We start from the raw sequence: 23,244 nt of genomic DNA on the forward strand, positions 1-23,244 counted from the left end.
TCCCACCTCAGCCTCCAGAGTGGCTGGGACCACAGGTGCACGCTACCATGCTCAGCTATTTTTTTTTTTTTTTTGAGACGGAGTCGTGCTCTATCGCCCAGGCTGGAGTGCAGTGGCGCAATCTCAGCTCACTGCAAACTCCACCTCCTGGGTTCACGCCATTCTCCTGCCTCAGCCTCCCAAGTAGCTGGGACTACAGGCGTCCACCACCTCGCCCGGCTAATTTTTTGTATTTTTAGTAGAGACGGGGTTTCACCATGTTAGCCAGGATGGTCTCGATCTCCTGACCTCGTGATCCGCCCGCCTCAGCCTCCCAAAGTCCTGGGATTACAGGTGTGAGCCACTGCGCCCGGCCTTTTTTTGTATTTTTAATAGAGACGGGGTCTTGCCATGTTGCCCAGGCTGGAGTTCAGTGGTGCAATCTCAGTTAACCACAACTTCCACCTCCTGGGTTCAAGCAATTCTCCTGCCTCAGCCTCCTGAGTAGCTGGGATTATAGACATGCGCCACCAACCCAGCTAATTTTTGTATTTTTAGTAGAGACGGGGTTTCACCGTGTTGGCCAGGATGGTCTCGATCTGCTGACCTGGTGATCTGCCTGCCTTGGCCTCCCAAAGTGCTAGGATTACAGGCGTGAGCCACCGCGTCTGGCCTACAATAACTTTTATGGTAGGTGATGTCTCTGTTTCGTCAGCGGGAACCAGGGAACACCGTGAGCCATGGAAGCCAACAGGCTGTTTGACGGCAGGTCTGTGTTTGCTCTGGACCACCAGGCCCCCACCCTGAATTCTCAGACTGACGTGGGTGCTGCGGGCCTGCTCACTCTCACACCTTGATTTCTTGACGCTAGCACACCTACATGCTCCAAATCGAGGGGCTGAGTGCAACCGGAGAGCGTCCCAGCAGTGCAAGGAGCGTCTTTTGTCTGTGCAGCAGGCAGATGGCTCTGTCACCTCCCGAGCTCGGGGGCTGCGCTGTGTTTCTCTCAGTGCGGGTCTTGGGTTTTCTCCTCACAAAGGGCTCTCCTTCTCTTTCATGGCTACCCGGTGTCCCCGTGTGGGCGTCTCCCTGTGTCTCAAGTGGACACGTCTGTGTTTCAAGTGTTAAACTGTTAGGAGGGGTGCCGTGCGTGTGTGGCTGGGTGCCTGTGCCTTCCACGGGTGTTGGCAGTGGGGGCCGGGGGACGCGTGATGGGAAAGCTGCTGCAGGGTGCCTGCTTTGGACTGTTGCCAGTTCCTGTGTCTGTCAGGAGTGGGTGTGCTGTGTCCCCCGGTCTGCCCTGGCCCTGGTGCTTCTGAGAGCACTCAGCCTGAGACCTGGGAAGGCAGGAAACCCCTCGAGGCCGGAGATATCAGAAATGGGCTTCACTCACTGCCAGCGTTTAAACCCCCTGGGGGCCATGCGTAGGGGTGGGCCGGTGTAACCAAGTGCTGTGGCCTCCTCAAGATGTGTGAGGTCTTCCTCTGGGGGTGGGGTGAAAAGGGGAGTTGTACCCCTTCCCATGCCGAGAGCATGGGCTCCCCTAGAGCCATCCCTGTCCTGACTCCAAGCCTAAGAGAGTCAAGGGCAGGTCACCCTTGGGCCGAGCCAGGGGCCCTGGTGGCCTCACTGCTCGTCACTGAGGATCGTGCCTGTGTTGTGTGTTGTGTGTCTGCCACCTGACTTGTTATTCGAGGTAACGTCATGCATGAGATTGAGTAGGAGTTGCCTCTGTCCTGCAGGTGAGGAAGTGAGGTCGCAGGGGCAAGACACCCAGCACCAGTAGCCACAGGTTGGTCAGGATCCGACCTCCTCCTTTGTGCCTCATTCCCTCCAAACCCCTTGCTGGGCTGGGCTGGTGCCCCCAGGCAGATGGAGGCTGAGGCTGTCCAGTAACCTCTGTCCACTACCCACCTGCCTGCAGTGTGGGAGGACCTTCCTCTCGAAGCTGCTGGGGCATCTCCAGGCAGCAAATGTCCCATAGACATCTCTCTTCCAAATGAAACCTGTCTACTTTCACAAGCGCACACGGGATTGTTTCAGACTCCCTAGCGTCTTTGTTCTACTCCTTTGTTATTTTATACAAAAGAAACCTGAGTCAGGTGCAGTAGCTCACACCTGTAATCCCAGCCCTTTGGGAGGCTGAGGTGGGAGGATCGCTTGAGCCCAGGAAATCAAGCCTGCAGTGAGCCATGATTATGTCACTGCACTCCAGCCTGGGGACAGAGTAACACCTTGTTTCAAAAACAAAAAAAGGAAGGCCGGGCGCGGTGGCGCACGCCTGTAATCCCAGCACTTTGGGAGGCCGAGACCATCCTGGCTAACACAGTGAAACCCTGTCTCTACTAAAAATATAAAAAAAAATTAGCCGGGTGAGGTGGCGGGCACCTGTAGTCCCAGCTACTCAGGAGGCTGAGGCAAGAGAATGGCGTGAACCCAGGAGGCAGAGCTTGCAGTGAGTCGAGATCGCGCCACTGCACTCCAGCCTGGGCGACAGAGCGAGACTCTGTCTCAAAAAAAAAGAGGAAAGGCCGGGCGCGGTGGCGCAAGCCTGTAATCCCAGCACTTTGGGAGGCCGAGACGGGCGGATCACGAGGTCAGGAGATCGAGACCATCCTGGCTAACACGGTGAAACCCCGTCTCTACTAAAAAATACAAAAAAAACTAGCCGGGCGAGGTGGCGGGCGCCTGTAGTCCCAGCTACTCGGGAGGCTGAGGCAGGAGAATGGCGTAAACCCGGGAGGCGGATCTTGCAGTGAGCTGAGATCCGGCCACTGCACTCCAGCCCCGGCGATAGAGCGAGACTCCATCTCAAAAAAAAAAAAAAAAAAAGAGGAAAAAGAAATGCAAGTGGCTTTTCTTCTCTCACTGAGGCTGTGCTTCCCTGCAGGAAGAAAGAAATAGGCTCTCAGCTCCTAGAGGTAGATGGAAACCAGGTGTCCTGGTTCTGGCTCCCACCTCAACGTGGCACTAACAGACTCAGTGAGAACTCGGGAGTCCTCACTGCCTCCGTCTCTCTCCTCTGGAAATAATTTTTTAAATAAGCAAAAGACGGTTTGTATAATCCTATGTGGCCATGTTGGTGACGTGGTAGTGGCCACATTGGTGACGTGGTTGTGGTAGCTCTATATGCACTTATATCTGAGTGTTTGGCTGTGTTGCTTGCTGTGGTCTGGCCGTGCTTGGTGGCCCTGCTGCCCCATTTATTAGGGGTGTGGTCTTGGGTAAGTTTCTCAACCTGCCTGAGCCTTGATTTCCTCATCTGTAACAGAATCATGGCACCATCCCTTGTGGGATGGCTGAGCAGATTGAGGCCACAGTAAATAAAATTTTTTTTTTTTTTTTTTTTTGAGACTGAGTTTTGCTCTTGTTACCCAGGTTAGAGTGCAATGGCGTGATCTCGGCTCACTGCAACCTCCACCTCTCGGGATCAAGCAATTCTCCTGCCTCAGCCTCCTGAGTAGCTGGGATTACAGGCATGTGCCACTATGCCTGGCTAATTTTGTATTTTTAGTAGAGACGGGGTTTCTCCATGTTGGTCAGGCTGGTCTCCAACTCCTGACCTCAGGTGATCCACCTGCCTCGACTTCCCAAAGTTCTGGGATGACAGACGTGAGCCACTGTGCCCCACAGTAAATAATTTTTTAACACCTAGTTTTATAACATCTGAGCAGAGTCCTAGGCTTGGGCTCTGACTGCAAGGCCTCTGTCAGCCCCCAAGTCTCCCCCAGATAATCTCTCATCTCAGAACCAGAGACACCCCAAGTCTTTGCAGCTTAAATACAATTAGATTCATGAACATATATTTTTTTTTCCTTTTTTTTTGCGACAGAGTCTTACTCTGTCACCCAGTCTGGGGTGCAGTGGCACCATCTCGGCTCACTACAACCTCCACCTCCTGGGTTCAAGCAATTCTCCTGTCTCAGCCTCCCCAGTGGCTGGGATTACAGGCGTGAGCCACCATACCCTGTCATGAACATTTAATTTTGGTACAATTTTTTTATTAATATGGAGTATTTGAACCAGGGGCTCAAACATTGAAATTATTCCACCAGAAGCTCCCATGCACTGAGGACCTCGCCTGACCTGGGCTTAGTCTGTGAAGGGCACTGAAGGGCCGACCAGCCACCAGTCAGCCCTTCCCTACACAAGTAGCCCAGGGCCCTGGTCTCTTCCGGGAATCACCTTTGTTTGAGTCCAGTGTCTTCCACCTCCCATTGCCTCGGCCCAATCACAGCTGCAAACTTGCTGAAAGCCCAGCATGGGGCCCGGACTGCCCAGGCCCTGGGGACATATCCCCCCCACTGTGGGCTGCTCTGTGGGTTGTTTTATTAACTCCACTGATGCTGGGGGCGGATTGCTTTCCATTATTTCAATGGATCAGACTCCCTTTATCTTTGGCAATCTTCCTGGTTCTTGATGGCATTTTGAAAATATTTGCAGAGTTAGCAGGTCCACTGAGCAGACAATTCCACGGCTTATATATACATACATATACATATCTTACCTCATTCCAGAAAGAATTTCAGGCAGCTGGAGCTCTTGTTCTAGCACAGTTCCACCTGCATGCCCAGTTCCAGGAAAGCTGCAGAAGTGGGTGGATTTTTTTTTCACATCTCACCCAGCGCAGCGTCTTGGGAACCCCAGGGGAGGAGGGTTGGGGAGCACAAACCCTGGGGTCCCACGGCCTGGCCCCACTCCTGGCACTCATCAGCCTTGATACCTTGGAGCAAACAGACTCATCCTCCGGACCTCCGTTTCCTCATCTGTGAAATGGGAGTTGTAAGTAGGCTCCTGCAAAAGGCAGGTTCGCTCCCCGGCCTCCCTCAGGGCCAGGTTTAATAAACAAAATACGTGAGATTCCGGCCTCCACCTGCATTTCCTGTGTTTCCACTCAGACTTGGTTCTCTGAGAAATCCCCAAATCAGGGTCTCGGTCAGATGCTGACTCACCCGCTCTGCAAAGTCTCCCTCCCTCTGAGCCGGGGTTTCTCGTCTGACTGCTGCGATGGCGGGGGTGCACAACCTCCGTCCTGGGCAGGTGGTGTGTCTCCTTTCAGACCACGGGATCTTTCCTGAAGACATGCCCCAGTGGATGGAGCTGCTGCCTTGTTGCCGTCTTTTATTTTATTTTATTTTATTTTATTTTTTATTTTTTTGAGACGGAGTTTTTTTTTTGTTTTTTTTTTTTGAGACGGAGTCTCGCTCTGTCGCCCGGGCTGGAGTGCAGTGGCTGGATCTCAGCTGACTGCAAGCTCCGCCTCCCGGGTTTACGCCATTCTCCTGCCTCAGCCTCCGAGTAGCTGGGACTACAGGCGCCCACCACAACGCCTGGCTAATTTTTTGTATTTTTAGTAGAGACGGGGTTTAACCGTGTTAGCCAGGATGGTCTCGATCTCCTGACCTCGTGATCCGCCCGTCTCGGCCTCCCAAAGTGCTGGGATTACAGGCTTGAGCCACCACGCCCGGCCTTGTTTTTTTTTTTTTTTTTTTTTGAGATGGAATCTCGCTCTGTCACCAGGCTAGAGTGCAGTGGCACGATCTTGGCTCACTGCAACCTCCACCTCCCGGGTTCAAGCAATTCTCCTGCCTCAGCCTCCCAAGCAGCTGCGATTACAGGCGCCTGCCACCGTGCCCAGCTAGTTTTTATATTTTTAGTAGAGACGGGGTTTCACCATGTTGGCCAGGCTGGTCTCAATCTCGGGACCTCATGATCCGCCCACCTTGGACTCCCAAAGTGCTTGGATTACAGGCATGAGTCACTGTGCCCAGCCTGTTTTTGTATTTTTAGTAGAGACGGGGTTTCACCGTGTTAGACAGGATGGTCTCAATCTCCTGACCTTGTGATCTACCCACCTCGGCCTCCCAAAGTGCTGGGATTACAGGAGTGAGCCACCGTGCCTGGCCTTCCCAAAGTAATTTTAAAATGTTTTGTAGCCACAGGGTCTTACTGTGTTGTCCAGGCTGGTTTTGAACTCCTGGCTGCCAGCAGTTCTCCCACCTCAGCCTCTCAAAGTGCTGGGATTATAGGTGTGAGCCACGACATCTGGTCTCCTCCTCCTTCACTCTTCCTCGCAGCCAAGTTTCCCTAGGGGCAGCCTCCTGCTTTGCCCAGGACAGACTGGGACCCATTGGCTGCTCTCCAGCCCTCACTCCCCTCTGAGTGGTCACCATGGAGCGGGGCTGCTGCGTGGGGCGTTGGGGGTCTGTCCACCAGCTGACCATCATCCTTCTGTGGGCAGGGGCTGCCTTGCTCTCCTGGCCCCTATACCTGGGTGTCCTGCTTAGAGCCAGCTCGAGCTGGGCCTCATAGGTGTGTGTCCAAATGACTGAGTGGCTGGGCCTGCTGTGAGCTTTCTGGTTTTCCGGCGGAGACGGGATGTGGCGTGTGTTCCTGAGGGGAGGTGGGTGGACAGCTATGTTTATTGGGGTCCTGGAGATGCTGACAAATACCTTAACTCCCACTTCTCTTACAGAACCCGCAACCATGGTGGTGCCACTAGCCAGCTCGGAAGCCCAGGTACTTGTTAAAAATTCCAAATATTACTTGATGTTTATTAAAACATACCTGCAACTTAAAATGTAAATTATAAAGCATACATAGTTACACAGTTGTTTCAGCGAGGCAGGTGCAGATAAAATACCCAACAGGCTTAATAAAACTCTGCTCACAGAAAGCAGATGGGGAGGAGACCACCAGGGTGGGGAGGGCCCCTGTGGGTGCTTCCGGCCGGGAGAAGAGGCAGTGGTATTGCCTCTTTCCATAGCTGGACAGATGAGGACCCCAGGTGATGTCTACAGGGCCGGCCTCGCAGACACAGAGCCAGGGTCAGGGTGAGGACTTCAGGTGCAAACAGGAAAAAATCAGCCTGATGACCAGTGCCCAGAAACCCCACCCGACCAAAACTCGGACCTCAGCATGGCAGTGCCTTCCTCTCCCACTCACCTGCCCTGAAGTCACATCTGCAACTTCATGTTTTATCTTTCTACTGCCCTTTTTGGTTTTGTTTGGTTTTTTGCTTTTGTTCATTTTATTTTATTTTTTAATGAGATGAAGTGTCACTGTGTTGCCCAGACTGGTCTCAAACTCCTGGGCTCCAGCCATCCTCCCACACTGGCCTCCAAGTGCTGGGATTACAGGCATGAGCCACTGTGCCTGGCCTCTTCTTTTTTTCTTGAGACAGTCTCCCTCTGTCACCCAGGCTGGAGTGCTGTGGCACAATCTCGGCTCACAGCAACCTCCGCCTCCTGGGTTCAAGCAATTCTCCTGCCTCAGCCTCCCAAGTAGCTGGGACTACAGGCGCCCATCACCATGCCCAGCTAATTTTTGTATTTTTAGTAGAAATGGGGTTTCACCATGTTGGCCAGAATGGTCTCAAACTCCTGACCTCGTGATTCGCCCACCTTGGCCTCCCAAAGTGCTGGGATTATAGGCGTGAGCCACCGCACCCGGCCTTTTGTTTTTTCTAAGACCTATACTCTTGTTGCCCAGGGAGGAGTCCAGTGGTATGATCTTGGCTCACTGCAACCTCCGCCTCCCAGGTTCAAGCGATTCTCCTGCCTCAGCCTTCCGAGTATCTTCTTTTTTAAAACAGTTTTTCATACCCAAGTGAGATTAATTGTTTTTTTAAAAAAAGAAAAAACGATATAGTTTTATCGCAAGACCTATTTATATATTATTAAACACAGTAGTATGCCCAGGGTGGGTGTGACACAGACCAGAAGAGGCTATATGTTCTGCTGTTGATCGTTTAAAAATAATAATAAAACCAAAGTCTATGTCACCACCTGCAATGCTTGACAATTCAGTGGTAAGACGCCTTCCACCGTGGAGAAGCTTGGGGCGCTGATGTTTAGACAGCGTCCCGCTCAGGGTTGCTTGGCAGCTCTGTGGAGATGGCGTTGTGCTATACGCAGTTTCCTGGGACGTGAGTGGGGGCCCGTCTGGGTGGCTGTGTCTGGTTATTCGTCATTTGTCTCACTGTTGCATAATACACGGGACAGTTTACCTTTCCAAAGTCCAGGACTCCAGGGCTGGGAGGCAGGGCTGGCCCTGCTGTCCTGAGTCTCCAAACAGAGGTGCAGTTGCTGCCTACCGCCTGGAAGACTTTCCAAAGGGGGTCTGCCGTGGCACCTCTTAAACGTTTTACAGAGAGCTTGGTATGCGGAGATACAGCCTAGACTGTCTGTCTCTGAGGCGCATACATTAACCTGATCGCCCTATCCCCAGGAAAGAGGGCAGAGGAGCTCCTTAACGTCTCGCTCCAGGATTCCATGAAATGACCACACAGCCCCTCAGTTACTGGGCAGGTGTCCTGGGCTGGCAGTACTGCCCACCGGCTGCCCCAGGCCTGCACCTGCTGTGGGCGAGTGGAGGTGAAAGGCCCTGAGACTGGCTGCCCGCCCAGAATTTTCCTTACGGGAAAGCAAGTTTTTTGCTTTTCAGAGAAAGTTTCCAGTGACCTGGGCACAGAAGAGCTTTTATGGACGCAGCCTTCAGCTAAGAGGCTCGGGTTGGAGTTAACCCTTTTGCCAATGTGGTCAGAAAAAGCAGGGAGTGGCCCAGAGGGGCTGGGTGCCGCTCTGCACAGGGTGGGGTCGGGGGCTTTGCTGCTTCCTCCCTCTGTCTGTCCTGCGCCATGAGGCAGAATCGGAGCCACATGACCGGGGACAGCAGGAGCTGAGGCCAGCCCCACCCGGAGCGGGTGGGAAACGCACTTCCTGCCACGCTGTCCTTCCTTGCCCTTCCCTCTGGGGCCCAGAAAAGAACCGCTGGGAATTTGTGTTAACAGAGGCTGTTGCCAGTCGGCTTCCTCACACCCCGCCCTCTGTTTGTCACTGTGCCCAGGAGGGGCCCTAAGATTCCTCTCTGGAGATCCCTTGCCCCAGGGGACCCCCCGAGCCCTGGCCAGGGCCCTGCTGTCACTGGTTAGGCCTTGGCTGCCGCGGTGCCCTCTGACCTTGATTCTAGGATGTGTCTTGTCTATCTACAGTGGAGATGAGACAAGTGAGCTCCCAGGGCGGGCTGGGGCTCCGCTCCCACAGACACTCACGCTTCCCACCAGTGCCCCTGCAGGTTCCAGGGCCTTCTGCGGCGTTTCCACAGGACAGACGGGACAGGTTCTAGAGCCTTTTGCAGTGTTTCCGCAGGACAGATGGGACAGGTTCTAGAGCCTTTTGCAGTGTTTCCGCAGGACAGACAAGGCAGGTTCCAGGGCCTTTTGCGGCATTTCTACAGGACAGACTAGACAGGTTCTAGGACCTTTTGCAGTGTTTCCGCAGGACAGACGAGGCAGGTTCCGGGGCCTTCTGTGACTTTTTTGCTGCAGGCTCAGGTTCAGGCTTTCTGGGCTCCCAGCAGTGGGTGGGAGGGGAGTATACAGTAAATGAGAGACCAAAGGGCCTCCCTGCAGGGCCGCTGAGGCAAAGTGGCCCCAGGAAGTGGACAGTGCCTGGGGGAGGTGTGGTTCGATCTGCCACACCATGGCCCCCCACCCTGGCAGCGTGGCACAGAGCTGAGAGAGGGGCCATGAGCAGCACTCCTGTCCTGATCCAGCTTGGCCAGTTGAGACTGTGGTCAAGGGGACCGACCTCTCCACGCCTCTGTCCCTGTCCCTACGTCAGTGTGGCTGGAGGTGAGGTTGGTACGTGCTGTGCTGGGCCGGGCACAGCATCTGACCTAAGGAGTGCTGTAGTTGTGTTTGTGTGTGGATCTTTCTTGTAAAGGGAAACTATGAGAAGAACCCTTTAAGATATGGAACACAGTGCAGTGCAACTTAGAATATCCTTGTAGTTGCCATCGACCTCCCGTGTCCAGCTGTGCTGCCTCTGCCTCCCTGTCCTAGCAGACCTGACCACCGGGGGGCCACCTGGGCTTGTGGGTCCCGAAGTCGGCGCATGTGGGCCCCCCGCCAGGTCACTCCACAGGCGCACGGGTGCCCTTTGTGGTAGATTATGGAAATCAGGTCTCTACTGTGAAGCTTCACTGATTTTTAATGTGCTTTTTAAAAAACTTCAATTTTTTTTTTTTTTTTTGAGACAGGGTCTTGTTCTGTCACCCAGGCTGGAGTGCAGAGGCCTGATCTCGGCTCACTGCAACCTCCGTCTCCCAGGTTCAAGCGATTCTCCTGCCTCAACCTCCCAAGTAGCTGGGATTACAGGCGCGCACCACCACGCCTGGCTAATTTTCATATTTTTAGTAGAGACGGGGTTTCATCATGTTGGTCAGGCTGGTCTTGAACTCCTGATCTCGTGATCCGCCCGCCTGGGCCTCCCAAAGTGCTGGGATTACAGGCGTGAGCCACTGTGCCCGCCCGGGCACATCCTTTTTATCTGGTTCATATCTTGCTTGTGCCTTAGTCTCCGGACCGACAGCTGCTGTCTCCCTGGCCGGGTGCTGGGCCCTCTACACCCACCAGCTGCCTTCTCCCCTCCGCGCCTCCCCGCCCACCCCCCTGCAGTACCGCCCGGTGACCGCGCCCTTGTCCCGCAGACCGTGCAGTCCCTGGGCTTCGCCATCTACCGCGCGCTGGACTGGGGGCTGGACGAGAGCGAGGAGCGCGAACTCAGCCCGCAGCTGGAGCGGCTCATCGACCTCATGGCCAACAACGACAGCGAGGACAGCGGCTGCGGTGCCGCGGATGAGGGCTACGGAGGTCCCGAGGAGGAGGAGGAGGCCGAGGGCGTCCCCCGCAGTGTGCGCACCTTTGCCCAGGCCATGCGGCTGTGCGCGGCGCGGCTGACCGACCCCCGGGGCGCCCAGGCGCATTACCAGGCTGTGTGCCGCGCGCTCTTCGTGGAGACTCTGGAGCTGCGGGCCTTCCTGGCCAGGGTCCGGGAGGCCAAGGAGGTGAGCGGTGCGTGGGGGCGACCGTGGAGGGTCCGGGGGGCCAAGGAGGTGCCTGCGTGTGGGAGGGGACTGGCAAGGCCGAGCTCTTGGTGGACAGAAAGTCAGGTCCTCCGTGCGACTGCCGCTGGCGTTATGTATTCCCACTTAACCCTCACACTTCCTTGTTTTTCTGTTTTGTTTTTTGTTTTTTTGTTTTGTTTTGAGACAGGGTCTCACTCTGTCACCCAGGCTGGAGGGGCGGTGGCTGGATCTCGGCTCAGTGCAACCTCCACCTCCCAGGTTCAAGCAGTTCTCCTGCCACAGCCTCCCAAGTAGCTGGGATTACAGGCACACACCACCACACCTGGTAGTAGAGACAGGATTTCACCATGTTGGCCAAGCTAGTCTTGAACTCCTGACCTCAGGTGATCTGTCTGCCTCGGCCTCCCAAAGTGCTGGGATTACAGGCATGAGCCACCGCGCTGGGCCTCACACTTGCTTCTTACCAGAGAAGTTAAACGGTGGGCTCAGCCCCTTCCCCAACTGCTCTCTCCTGTTGCCTCTAAGTTGTTATCCTGTCCCGGCACCCATTGTGCTCCTGTACATCTGCAAGAGGGCATCCTTCCTCCTGCCTCCCCACCAGCCTCTCCAGGCCCTGGTTCCTTCTGATATATGATGCCAAAGGTGGCCCCTCTATACTCAGGAACCACAGAAAGGCTCAGTGACTTGCTTGGAGCTTTGGGTGGGAAAACCCACCTGCTGGTCTTGTGACAACCCAGCCTCACTCTCCTGCCCCTTACAGCTGGAGGGACCATTTGACAGCTGAGCAGGTGCAGGCTTGGAGGCTGGGACCGCTGCCCAAAGCCACAAAGCAAGAGTTGGCCAGTGCTGGCTCCGACATGGCTCCCAAGCCAGAGTTCTCCCCTGGGCCTCCTACCTCTCCGTGGACTCGACCATCCCTCTCTGACTCTGCCAGCCTCTCCCTGGGCACGGCTGCTGCCCCAAGGGAGCTGGTGTGTTTCTGTATCATGGGGTCTCTGCACATGTGGACTCTGCCTTTTCTCCCATCAGCATCTCACAGAGGAGAAAGCCAGGCCTTGGAGAGGCAGGGGATTCCTTCTTGCCTCGGTGGCAGAAGATGTTTTCAAAGTTAACTGATGCTGGTCCTTCATTCCTCCCTGACCCTTTATGATGCTGTGTCTCTCTTGTCCTCTAACCAAGAAAGGTTCCTGGCCCTCTGAGCCTTAGCAGGTGATTTTGACACCGGGCAGCAGCATGAGCTGCTTGGCCTCATCTGCAGCCCAAGCGTGCGCCACGGTTGGACGGCTCTCTCCCCACCCCCAGATCCCATGTTCCATCTTCCGTCCTTCCCCTCAGCTCCTGGATCCCATGGTTCATCTTCGCTCTCCCCTGATCCCCCAGATCCCATGGCCCATCTTCTGCCCTCTCTCTCACCCCCTGGATCCCATGGTCCATCTTCCGCCTTCCTTCTCATCCCCCAGATCCCATGCTCCATCTTCTGTCCTCTCTCTCACCCCGTAGATCCCATGGCCATCTTCCGCCCTCCCTCTCAGCTCCCCCTTGGCCTCCTGGGACATTCTTCTAACGTTCCCCACAATTAGCAGATGGTCCTCATGCTGTTGTGTCTCTGTCTCTGATCAGGCTGTTTTCTGCTGCTCAGATCAGTTTCTTACTGAGACAATGAAAGCTCTTTTATTCTTTTCTTAGAGACAGGGTCTTTTTTTTTTTTTTTTTTTTTTTTTTTGAGACGGAGCCTCGCTCTGCCGCCCAGGCTGGAGTGCTATGGCCGGATCTCAGCTCACTGCAAGCTCTGCCTCCCAGGTTCACGCCATTCTCCTGCCTCAGCCTCCCAAGTAGCTGGGACTACAGGCGCCCGCCACCTCGCCGGCTAATTTTTTTGTATTTTTTAGTAGAGACGGGGTTTCACCATGTTAGCCAGGATGGTCTTGATCTCCTGACCTCGTGATCCGCCCGTCTTGGCCTCCCAAAGTGCTGGGATTACAGGCTTGAGCCACCGCGCCCGGCCGGAGACAGGGTCTTACTATATTACCCAGGCTGGTCTCAAACTCTTGGACTCAAGTGACCCTCCCACTTTGGCCTCCCAGAGTGCTGGGGTTACAGCTGTGAGCCACTGTGCCCGGCCAGGAAGCTCTTTCTTTAGGAGGAAACGGCTCTGCATGCAGGCAGTTGACCGAGGCGAAGTTTGGGGAGTTTGTGGTGGGACGAAGTGAGAGAGCGGTTACTCCATGGGGTGTCGCTGTGTCTGCTGGCATTTTGGCCGGGAGCGGCCTGCTTAGGAATAGGTACAGCTGTTCCAGGAAGGACAGGAGTGCCACCCTGTGTGCCCTTTGCCCTGGGCTGGCATACATGAGGCCTGTGGGCAGACTCACACCTTGTGCTGCCCAGGGAGTGTCCCAAAGCAGTGTGGCAGGTCCCTGGGGCAGGAGCCAGGTGACCGCTTCTGTCTTGGTTGTGGGGGCTGTGCCAAAGGGCAGGTGCTTCTCTAGGGTTGGGACTCCGTGAGAGCAGATGCTCTGTGCCACCGAGATCGTGCGTGACCCAGGCAGCAGGTGCTGCACCTTCTTCCCACGTTCTCAGCGCAGAGCGCTTCCCAAACAGGCCCTCACCACAGGGTTGGCACCTTCCCCAGTTCACGAAGTACGTACCCATGTCTGTTTCCCTGCACTTGCTGGGCAGCAGCTCATCCACCCTCCCATCCACCTTCCACCATGTGTCCCTTCACTCAAGCCACACACAAAAACTGGCCTGTGCCACACTGCCCCGAGCCCCAGACGCTGCTCAGAGAAGCAGCTCAGCGTAGAGGCCAGGCTGGGACCTAGAGCAGCTGCAGGGGCCCAGGGGGACGGCAGGGTGCGTGGCCCACCTGAGGAAGCGCCGTGTGAACTGAGAGCTAAACGAAACGGGGAGAGTGGAGCCTCCACACCTGTGTCTGCCACCTGTGGCGATGACTCGGTTTTCCCAGATACCTTTTCGAATCCTGAAGCCTGGGCCAAAATGCCCACTCGTCTCTTTTCCGGCTGGTTGAGTGGAGCCCCGTGACGTGACTGTGTCTCTGACGCACGGGGCCTGTCCTGCGCCCGCCATTCTCGTCCCTGCCCTGGACTAACGAGCGTGTGTGGTCACAGATGCTGCAGAAGCTTCGGGAGGACGAGCCGCAGGTGGAGACGCCACAGGCAGAGCTGGACAGCCTGGGTCACACAGACTGGGTAAGGCTCGCTCCTGCCTGACCGGGCCACTACGCAGCCCAGCCTGCCGGGGTCTCTGCCTGGAGGGCCGTGGAGCCTTACCTGGGGCTGAGAGCTGGTCTCTTTCCCCGGGGCCCAGGCCCGGCTGTGGGTTCAGCTCATGCGGGAGCTCCGCCACGGAGTGAAGCTGAAGAAGGTGCAGGAGCAGGAGTTCAACCCCCTCCCCACCGAGTTCCAGCTCACACCCTTCGAGATGCTAATGCAGGACATCCGGGCCCGGAACTACAAGCTCCGCAAGGTCATGGTGAGCGGGGCGGCCGCGGAGGTCGTGGCCAGTGGGGCGGCCGCGGAGGGGCAGCCTGGCTGTTGGGCAGCCCACCCCGAAGAGGGGCCCAGAGTCCCTGCTCTCTGTGCTGGGTACTGGGCGGTAGAATATGGATTAGGGAGATGTGGCCCCAATTCCCACAGCTCGGTATCACTTCAGGGACAGTGACCAGGCAGGGAAATGGGAAGTGCAGAAGGTTCTATAGGACCAGGGGTGGCCCCTGGAGGCCACAAGAGCCAAGGCTGTAGGATTTTTTTTTCTTTTTCTTTTTTGAGACGGAGTCACTCTGTCGCCCAGGCTAGAATGCAGTGGCATGATCTCGGCTCATTGCAAGTTCCACCCCCTGGGTTCAAGCGATTCTCCTGCCTCAGCCTCCCAAGTTACTGGGACTACAGGTGCCCGCCACCACGCCCAACTAATTTTTTGTGTTTTTAGTAGAGACGGGGTTTCCCTGTGTTAGCCAAGATGGTTTCAATCTCCTGACCTTGTGATCTGCCTGCCTCGGCCTCCTGAAGTGCTGGGATTACAGGCGTGAGCCACCTGCCTGGCCTGGCTGTAGGATATTTTTGCTTTAACAAAACTCATTGAGCCCTTAGGATGCGCTGGCATGGCTCTTATGATGCCCCTGTGAGGTGTGTGCCACCCCACCCCACCTCCAGATGAGTCCCAGGTGCTGGAGACTGGGGCAGCCAGGAGGGGACATGTCAGACCGTGGATGCTGTGGCCGCCCAGAGCATGGCCTGTGGGTCTGCCGTGCGCTTACTAGGGAAGCAGCTGGGTCCCCACGAGCTGAGAGTGGGAGGATGGGTAGGTGTGAAGACCAGGCTGTCCTTGGGCTGAGTGAGCCTCTCCCAGTCCCCCTGCTCTAGCAGACGGTCCCTGCAGGGCCTCAGATCAGCCATCCTCCCCGCAGGTGGATGGGGACATCCCGCCCCGGGTGAAGAAGGACGCTCACGAGCTCATCCTGGACTTCATCCGCTCACGGCCTCCACTGAAGCAGGTGCTGCCCCAGCCTCCTCCTCTTCAGGGGCCGCCCGGGGCCTGGTGCTGTCCTGTGGCCAGCCTGGGAGGTGTCCCAGCGCGTCTGCGTCATGAGTGAGGCGGGCTGGCTTCCTCTTGCCTGTGGGCCAGCCTGGGGCTGTGTGGCCCTGGGCCCTCTTTCTGGGAAGGGGCCATGTGAACCATGTCCACCCCACCCCAGGTGCATGCAGAGCCCCCAGAAGCAGCACTCCCTCCGGGTGGGCCTGGCCGGCTCTTCCGACTCCAGAGTGGGTCCCGTCATGGCTTGCTTCCCCACTGCAGGTCTCTGAGAGGCGGCTGCGCCCATTGCCACCGAAGCAGAGGTCCCTGCATGAGAAGATCCTGGAGGAGATCAAGCAGGAGCGGAGGCTGCGCCCAGTGCGGGGCGAGGGCTGGGCTGCCCGTGGTGAGCGAGGGGATGGCAGGAGAAGAGAGACCCCTGTGCCCCTGGTGGGGCCTCCCATTCCCCTGGTCAGGTTGCACATTGGAAGGTGGCATTTCCCTGAGGGTGCCTGAACCCATGGAAGACACAGAACATCTTAATTTTTGAGGCTTTTGAAACTCAGATTACTTGGGGATAAAAAAATTAAACAATTAAAATAATATGTATATATTTGTTTGAGATGGAGTCTCGCTCTGTTGCCCAGGCTGGAGTGCAGTGGCGCGACCTCGGCTCACTGCACCCTCCGCCTCCCAGGTTCGAACGATTCTCATGCCTCAGCCTTCTGGGTAGCTGGGCATGCACCACCACGCCCGACAAATTTTTTTTTTTTTTTTTTTTGTAGTTTTAGTAGAGACAGGGTTTTACCCTATTGGCCAGGCTGGACACAAACTCCTGGGCTCAAGCGAACTGCCCACCTCGGCCTCCCAAAATGCTGGCATTACAGGTGTGAACCACTGCACCTAGCCAAAAATAAGAAATTTTGAGGCTGGGCTCAGTAGCTCACGCCTTGTAATCCCAGCACTTTGGGATGCTGAGGCAGGAGGATTGCTTGAGTCCAGGAGTTCAAGACCAACCTGGGCAATATAGTGAGACCTCATCTCTGCCAAAAATTTCAAAGAAAAATTAGCCAGGTGTGGTGGCACATGGCTGTAATCCCAGGTACTCCAGGGGCTGAGGTGGGAGGATTGCTTGAGCCTGAGAGCTTGATGCTGCAGTGAGCCATGATTGTACCACTGCCCTCTAGACTGGGTGACAGAGTGAGACCTAGTTTCAAAAAAAAAAAAAAAATCACTTTTTATGCATCTCGTTAAAAACTTTACAAGGCCATTGGAGTTTCCTATGTCTTTTTTTTTTTCTTTTTGAGACAGGGTCTCACCCTGTCACCCCGGCTGGAGTGCAGTGGCACCAATATAGCTCACGCAGCCTCAACCTCTCAAGCTCAAGCGATCCTCCCACCTCAGCCTCTCGAGTAGCTGGGACGACAGGCATGCACCACCACGCCCAGCTAATTTTTGTGTTTTTGTAGAGACACGGTCTTGCTCTGTTGCCCAGGCTGGTGTTGAACTTGTGGGCTCAAGTGATCCTTCTGCCTTAGCTTCCCAAGGTGCTGGGATTATAGGTGTGAGCCACCTCGCCTAACATGATCTTATACCCTGTTATCCTGGACTTGACGTGTATTTGCCAGTCTACATAGTTTAGAATAGTATGACATATTTCAGCATTTAGAAGAAAAATAGAATAAAAGCAAACTTTTAAAATGTTTTTCTTTTCTTTTCTTTTTTTTTTTTTTGAGACGGAGCTTTGCTCTTGTTGCCCAGGCTGGAGTGCAGTGACGTGATCTCAACTCACCACAGCCTCTGCCTCCTGGGTTCAAGTGATTCTCCTGCCTCCGCCTCCTGAGTAGCTGGGATTACAGGCACCTGCCACCATGCCTGGCTAATTTTGTATTTTTAGTAGAGACAAGGTTTCACCATGTTGGCCAGGCTGGTCTCAAACTCTCGACCTCAGGTGATCCGCCTGCCGCGGCCTCCCAAAGTGCTGGGATGACAGGCATGAACCACCGCGCCCGGCCCCAAGACAGGCATTTGTTCAAATGTCTGAGACCTAATTCTCCTTGTGAAAGGTCACTGAGAGCCTTCGGTGCTGCACCATTCCTTACATGAGATGGCAAACTCCAATCTTACATCTGCTCTGCCTCTGAGACACTAGGCAGATCTCTAGGCTGGAGTTCATTTTTTTTTTTTTTTTTTTTTTTGTTGAGACGGAGTCTTGCTCTGTCGCCCAGGCTGGAGTGCAGTGGCCGGATCTCAGCTCACTGCAAGCTCCGCCTCCCGGGTTTACGCCATTCTCCTGCCTCAGCCTCCCGAGTAGCTGGGACTACAGGCGCCCGCCATCTCGCCCGGCTAGTTTTTTGTATTTTTAGTAGAGACGGGGTTTCACCGTGTTCGCCAGGATGGTCTCGATCTCCTGACCTCGTGATCCGCCCGTCTCGGCCTCCCAAAGTGCTGGGATTACAGGCTTGAGCCACCGCGCCCGGCCCATTTTTTTTTTTTAAGATAGAGTCTTGCTCTGTCCCCCAGGCTGGAGTGCAGTGGCACAATCTCGGCTCACTGTGACTTCCGCCTCCCGGGTTCAAGTGATTATCCTGCCTCAGCCTGCTGAGTAGCTGGGATTACAGGCGTGAGCCACCGCGCCCAGCCTAGTTCCTCATTTTTTTAAATGGCTGACTAGCCCTCAGTTTCCCCTTCTGCAAAGTCAGGGAATTTAGCCAGCTGGTGCACACAAAGCTGTCAGCTCCTGCCTGCCATCTCCCCGTTCACTGGCCCGTCCTGCTTGGCTCCCATCTCCCCAGGGTTTGGGTCTCTGCCCTGCATCCTCAACGCCTGCTCTGGAGATGCCAAGTCCACCTCCTGCATCAACCTGTCAGTCACAGATGCTGGGGGCAGCGCCCAGCGCCCGCGGCCCCGTGTGCTGCTCAAGGCGCCCACCTTGGCCGAGATGGAAGAAATGAACACGTCTGAGGTCAGAACCCATGAGTATTCCTGAAAAGAGACCAGGAATGGGAGGATGGGGGCCAAGGAAGTGAGAAGGGCTCAGCGAAGCTGGAGGGCAGCAGCGAGTGTGGTGTCCCCTGTCCAGGGGCCCTCCCTTGAAACGGACGTCCTGCCCTAGGAGGAGGCCTGTGGGGCTCGGGGACCCTGCCATCTTGGCCGCTCAGAAGGGTGACTCTGGGAGAGGGCCTGGGCTGCCTCCTCCCATAGACGATGGAAGGCTGACAGCAGAAGTGCACCGCTGTCTCAGGCCCAGGAAACTGAGCCCCCCACTAGTTGATGTGAAAACGTGGTCCCAGCGAGGTCCCCTGCCCACCCGGGCTGCCCTGTGAATGGAATGCTTCTCTCTTCACAGAAGGGCTGGTGATGGCCTTGTTGGGGGCCATCCCAGAGGGCTCTGCCTCCATCTGACACTAGACCTGTCAATTTCCAGGACTTTCCAGAAGGCTTTGGGGAAGGGCTTGGTTATTAGGGTGCTTGCCATGAACTGCCCAGAGGCGGGCAGGCTGGGAAGTGGGTGCAGGCTGCCCCACATCGCAGCAGACCCAGCGGCACCCCTGGGTCCTTTGCTTCGGTCCAGGCGTGGGCAGGAGGCACTGGTGGGCACTGTTAGGGCAGGGCCATGTCTGGTATGTCCACAGGAAGAAGAGTCTCCGTGTGGGGAGGTGACGCTGAAACGGGACCGCTCCTTCTCAGAGCATGACCTGGCCCAGCTCCGAAGTGAGGTGGCCTCCGGCCTGCAGTTGGCCACCCAGCCCCCAGGAGGGACGGAGCCACCACGGCCCCGAGCTGGCAGCGCACGTGTGTGGAGGCCCAGCTCCCGAGACCAGGGCAAGTGCTGCTTCCCACCCCCGTACCCCCCTTCGCCCCCGCCCTGACCCATCCTGTGGGCACCCATCCCTCCACCTCAGCCCACATCTTCCTGAGCAGGCAGCTCCCAGGGACCCAGGGAGCTCATGCCTGCAAGAGGGCACCACCTCAGGCAGGCATCTCCCTTTAACTTGAGAACTTCTTATTAAGTAATGCATATTTATTGTAAAAATATTTTTTAATATTTAAAAATAATTCTCATGATTCTATTACCTAGACATAATTATTATTAACATTGGGATATAGAAAGATAGCTAACTAGATGAGCTGATGAGTGATACCCCTTCTAGTCCTCTGAGAAGGAGCAGTGTGTCCATAGTGAACCAGCTGGGTTTGCAGCACATGGCTCTGGAACCTGTGCCATGGTTCCTTCAACTGCTTTTTGCGCTGCTGAGCACAGAACGATTCTTGCTGGCTGTACAGGGCTGCTCCTACCATCGTGAGAGTTGAACTTTACAGAGAGCCCTTGCAACTCAGGGTTCTTGTCACCCCACCCACCACATCCCACCAGGCACGGCCAGGCCTCCTTGTCTGCCTGCGAGGCCAGAGTCTTGGGACAATCGCGTTTGGTGGTTATGGCTCCCTTCCCAATGTTAAGAGGTCCAGGCCAGGCCAGTTCCAAACCTCTCGCTTAACCTAGGTCTCCCCCACCTGGAGCTGTGCCTCAGCCTCTTGGAGCTGTTGGAGGGAGGGAGGTCGACCCCCAGCACCAGTGTGAGGTGTGGACTGTGGGAGGAAGGTCCTGCCCCACCCATCTATAGTCTGCCTCACTGGTGCTGTGGGACTGCCCACGCCAGCTCGTTCTGGGGCTCAGACACAGGGACCCTTCGGGGGTCCTGTGGACCCTCTATATCACATGGGCCCCAACAAAAGTCCCAATGTAGAAGCCACACTCTTCACTCTTTTCTTCTTTTTGAGACAAGGTCTTGCTCTGGTGCCTGGGCTGGAGTGCAGAGGCACCATTATAGCTCACTGCAGCCTTGACATCCTGGGCTCAAGCATTCTGCCCGCCTCAGCCTCCTGAGTAGCTAGGACTACCAACGTGCTCCACAACGCCTGGCTAACTTTTATATTTTTCTCTAGAGATGAGGGTCTTACTACGTTGCCCAGGGTGGTCTTGAGCTCCTGGGCTCAAGGTTCCACCCGCCTTGGCCTCCTAAGTGCTAGAATTACCTGTGTAGCTAGTGCGTGGCTGCTTCTCCACTTGACCTTTTGCTTGGTTCCCCTGGAGCCCTCCACAATCTCTGTCATCCCCTCTGCACAGTCCTCCTTACCACAGTTCCTGTCAGGCAGTCCTGACGGAGCCTCTGCTCTCCCCCAGGTACCTGTCCCGCGAGCGTCTCTGACCCCAGCCACCCCCTACTCAGCAACCGGGACTCCTCGGGGGACAGACCCGAGGCCTCCATGACCCCCGATGCCAAACACCTGTGGCTGGTGAGTGAGGGTGCAATCGTCATCCAGGGCGACCCAGGAGGTGTCTTTGCGCCCACCTTCCCGCTGCCAGCCAGGTGTTCAGTACTGAGGCTCTGCCTGAGGCATAGTCTGAGCGTTGTCTGGGAGGCGTGGTCTGAGCACCTGTCTGGGGGACGTGGTCTGAGCACCAGTCTGGGGACTGTGGTCTGAGCGCCTGTCTGGGGACTGTGGTCTGAGCGCCTGTCTGGGGGGCGTGGTGTGAGCACCTATCTGGGGATTCTGGTCTGAGCACCTGTCTGGGGACTGTGGTCTGAGCACCTGTCTAGGGGGCGTGGTGTGAGCGCCTGTCTGGGGATTGTGGTCTGAGCACCTGTCTGGGGGGCGTGGTCTGAGCGCCTGTCTGGGAGGGCGGGTCTGAGCGCCTGTCTTGGGGGCGTGGTTCGAGCGCCAGCCTGGGGGTCGTGGTCTGAAGGTCTTCGGGGCACCAGTGGCGGAGCTGCTGCCTGCGGCAGTGGTCTCTGCTGCCGCCTGCTGGGGCCGAACGGCACTGCGACCCCGGAGCCTGGAGCCACCTTGCAAGGGACGTCCCTAATTGAAGGGTTCAGTGTGGGGTTAGGGCAGACCGCGAACCTGCGCGCCCTGTGTGCCTGGAGGTCAGTGTGAGGGGGCTTCACTGGGTCGCGACCTTGACTCTGGCCGTGACGCCGCCAGGGTACTGCTCAGCCCCTCTCCCCTCGGTTTCATATCTGACCTGTAATTGTGAGGAGCTCACCTTTGCTGACATCTTGAGGCCACGTAGACCTGAGTTCTAGTGTATGATTTAATCAACTGAGGGAAGGGGAGTGTGCGGCCGTGGGCCACGCTGGCAGCATGCAGGTGTTGGAGGGATGTGAACGCTGTGGTTGCTGTCACTATTTGAGGTTTTATCAAGAGGCTCAGATGAGAACAGATGTTAAAATGCTTTCAGAACTATGAGCCTTATATAAACGCAAGGCACTGTTCGTATCCCCCAGCGAAACGCAGGGCTTGCCTCATTAGTCTAGGATTAGCTATATATCACTGCATCAAAAGTTACCTCACAATGTAGCATCTTAAAATAACAAACATGTATTATCTCACACAGTTTCTGAGGGTTGGGACTCCGGAAGTGTCTTCGCTGTGTAGCTCCGGCCCAGGGTCTTTCGTGAGGCTGCAGTTAGGATGGCAGTGGGGGCTGCAGGCTCGACTGAAGGCTCAAATGGTGGCTGGAAGAACCACTTGAAGTGGCGTCCTTAGCCAGCTGTGAGCAGGAGACGCGAGTCCCCTGCTGTGTATACAGGCCTCTCTCGGGGCTGCTTGGCGATCTCCACAGGGTGGCGGCTGGCATCCCCCAGAGCATGTGGTTCAAGAGTGACCACAGTGAAAGCCACTGAGTATTTGTGACCAAGTCCAGAAGTGCCATGTTGTCTCAACTCATTAGGAGTGAGTCACTAAGTCCAGCCTATTCTCAAGGGGAGGGAGGGAATGAAGGCCCACTTCTGGTTTTTTTTGTTTGTTTGTTTTGTTTTGTTTTTTTTGAGACAGAGTCTCGCTCTGTCACCCAGGCTGGAGTGCAGTGGCCGAATCTCAGCTCACTGCAAGCTCCGCCTCCCGGGTTTACGCCATTCTCCTGCCTCAGCCTCCCGAGTAGCTGAGACTACAGGCGCCCGCCACCTCGCCCGGCTAGTTTTTGTATTTTTAGTAGAGACGGGGTTTCACCGTGTTAGCCAGGATGGTCTCGATCTCCTGACCTCGTGATCCGCCCGTCTCGGCCTCCCAAAGTGCTGGGATTACAGGCTTGAGCCACCGCGCACGGCCGAAAGCCCACTTCTTAAGGAATTAGAGGACACATTTAAGGTGACCACAGGTCACATGAGTGGTTCTTTAGCTCTGAAGTCTCAGAAGGGCTTTCTGAAGGGGGGCTACTGAGCATCACAGAACCTGGCCTTCCATCTGCCCTGGGCTCACAGCCTCACCTGGGGAGCAGGCAGCTGTTCTCTGCACCCGACGTGAGGTCTCCTGGCCACGGACGTTGTTGGTGTAACATCTGTGACATCTCAGGTGAACTGTTCAGCTGGAAACAACACCATCAGGCAACTGGCAACAGAAGCCCAAAGCCCTGGGTGCCTCAGGTCAGAGTGAGGAACAAATACAAGGGCCTCAGCTCCCCTCAGTGCCAGACAGGAGCGTGTGTTCCCAGCTCTAGACAGGATAACCCACTGCAAATCCAAAGCAGAAAACATGGTCCAACTCCATCTGTGTGTGGCACCTTCATAGATGGTGCCCACCTGCCTCGGCAGAGTAATGACTGACACTGCCGACGCAATGCCGGCATGAGTCATCTCGATGGAGCTGAAATCCAGCCCCATTTTACAGAAGAGAAAACTGAGGCTTAGAGAGATCAGGTGTCAAGTTCTATGCCAAGCACAAGGAGGCAAAAACAGGACACACTCATCATAATGTGGCCCCAGGAATCGGTGGTCAGGACACAGGAGGTGTGCTGAGTGCAGATGGGTAGATACAAGCTGGGCCCCAGGAGTGAGGTGGTTTGTTGGAGGCTCCTGGACCTTC

At 55.8% G+C, this 23,244-nt stretch overlaps 1 protein-coding gene across 2 annotated transcripts in view; it reads left to right on the plus strand.

Annotated features, from left to right (window-relative positions):
* The window catches only part of SPIRE2 (spire type actin nucleation factor 2), a 41,882-nt gene that overhangs the window by 10,050 nt on the left and 8,588 nt on the right, over nt 1-23,244 (plus strand). For both annotated transcript variants that reach the window (XR_004439110.1, XM_033219442.1), the window contains exons 2-10: nt 6,455-6,498; nt 10,471-10,827; nt 13,974-14,054; nt 14,173-14,337; nt 15,272-15,358; nt 15,661-15,784; nt 18,174-18,343; nt 19,014-19,203; nt 20,564-20,676. Coding sequence is in view for 1 of the 2 variants with exons in the window: in XM_033219442.1 (XP_033075333.1) it covers nt 6,455-6,498; nt 10,471-10,827; nt 13,974-14,054; nt 14,173-14,337; nt 15,272-15,358; nt 15,661-15,784; nt 18,174-18,343; nt 19,014-19,203; nt 20,564-20,676 (1,331 nt within the window). In the remaining variant the exon portion in view is untranslated. The remainder of the gene's footprint in view (nt 1-6,454; nt 6,499-10,470; nt 10,828-13,973; nt 14,055-14,172; nt 14,338-15,271; nt 15,359-15,660; nt 15,785-18,173; nt 18,344-19,013; nt 19,204-20,563; nt 20,677-23,244) is intronic.

Source organism: Trachypithecus francoisi, unplaced genomic scaffold (assembly GCF_009764315.1).
Source record: "Trachypithecus francoisi isolate TF-2019V2 unplaced genomic scaffold, Tfra_2.0 Lachesis_group10, whole genome shotgun sequence".
Lineage (NCBI taxonomy): Eukaryota > Metazoa > Chordata > Mammalia > Primates > Cercopithecidae > Trachypithecus > Trachypithecus francoisi.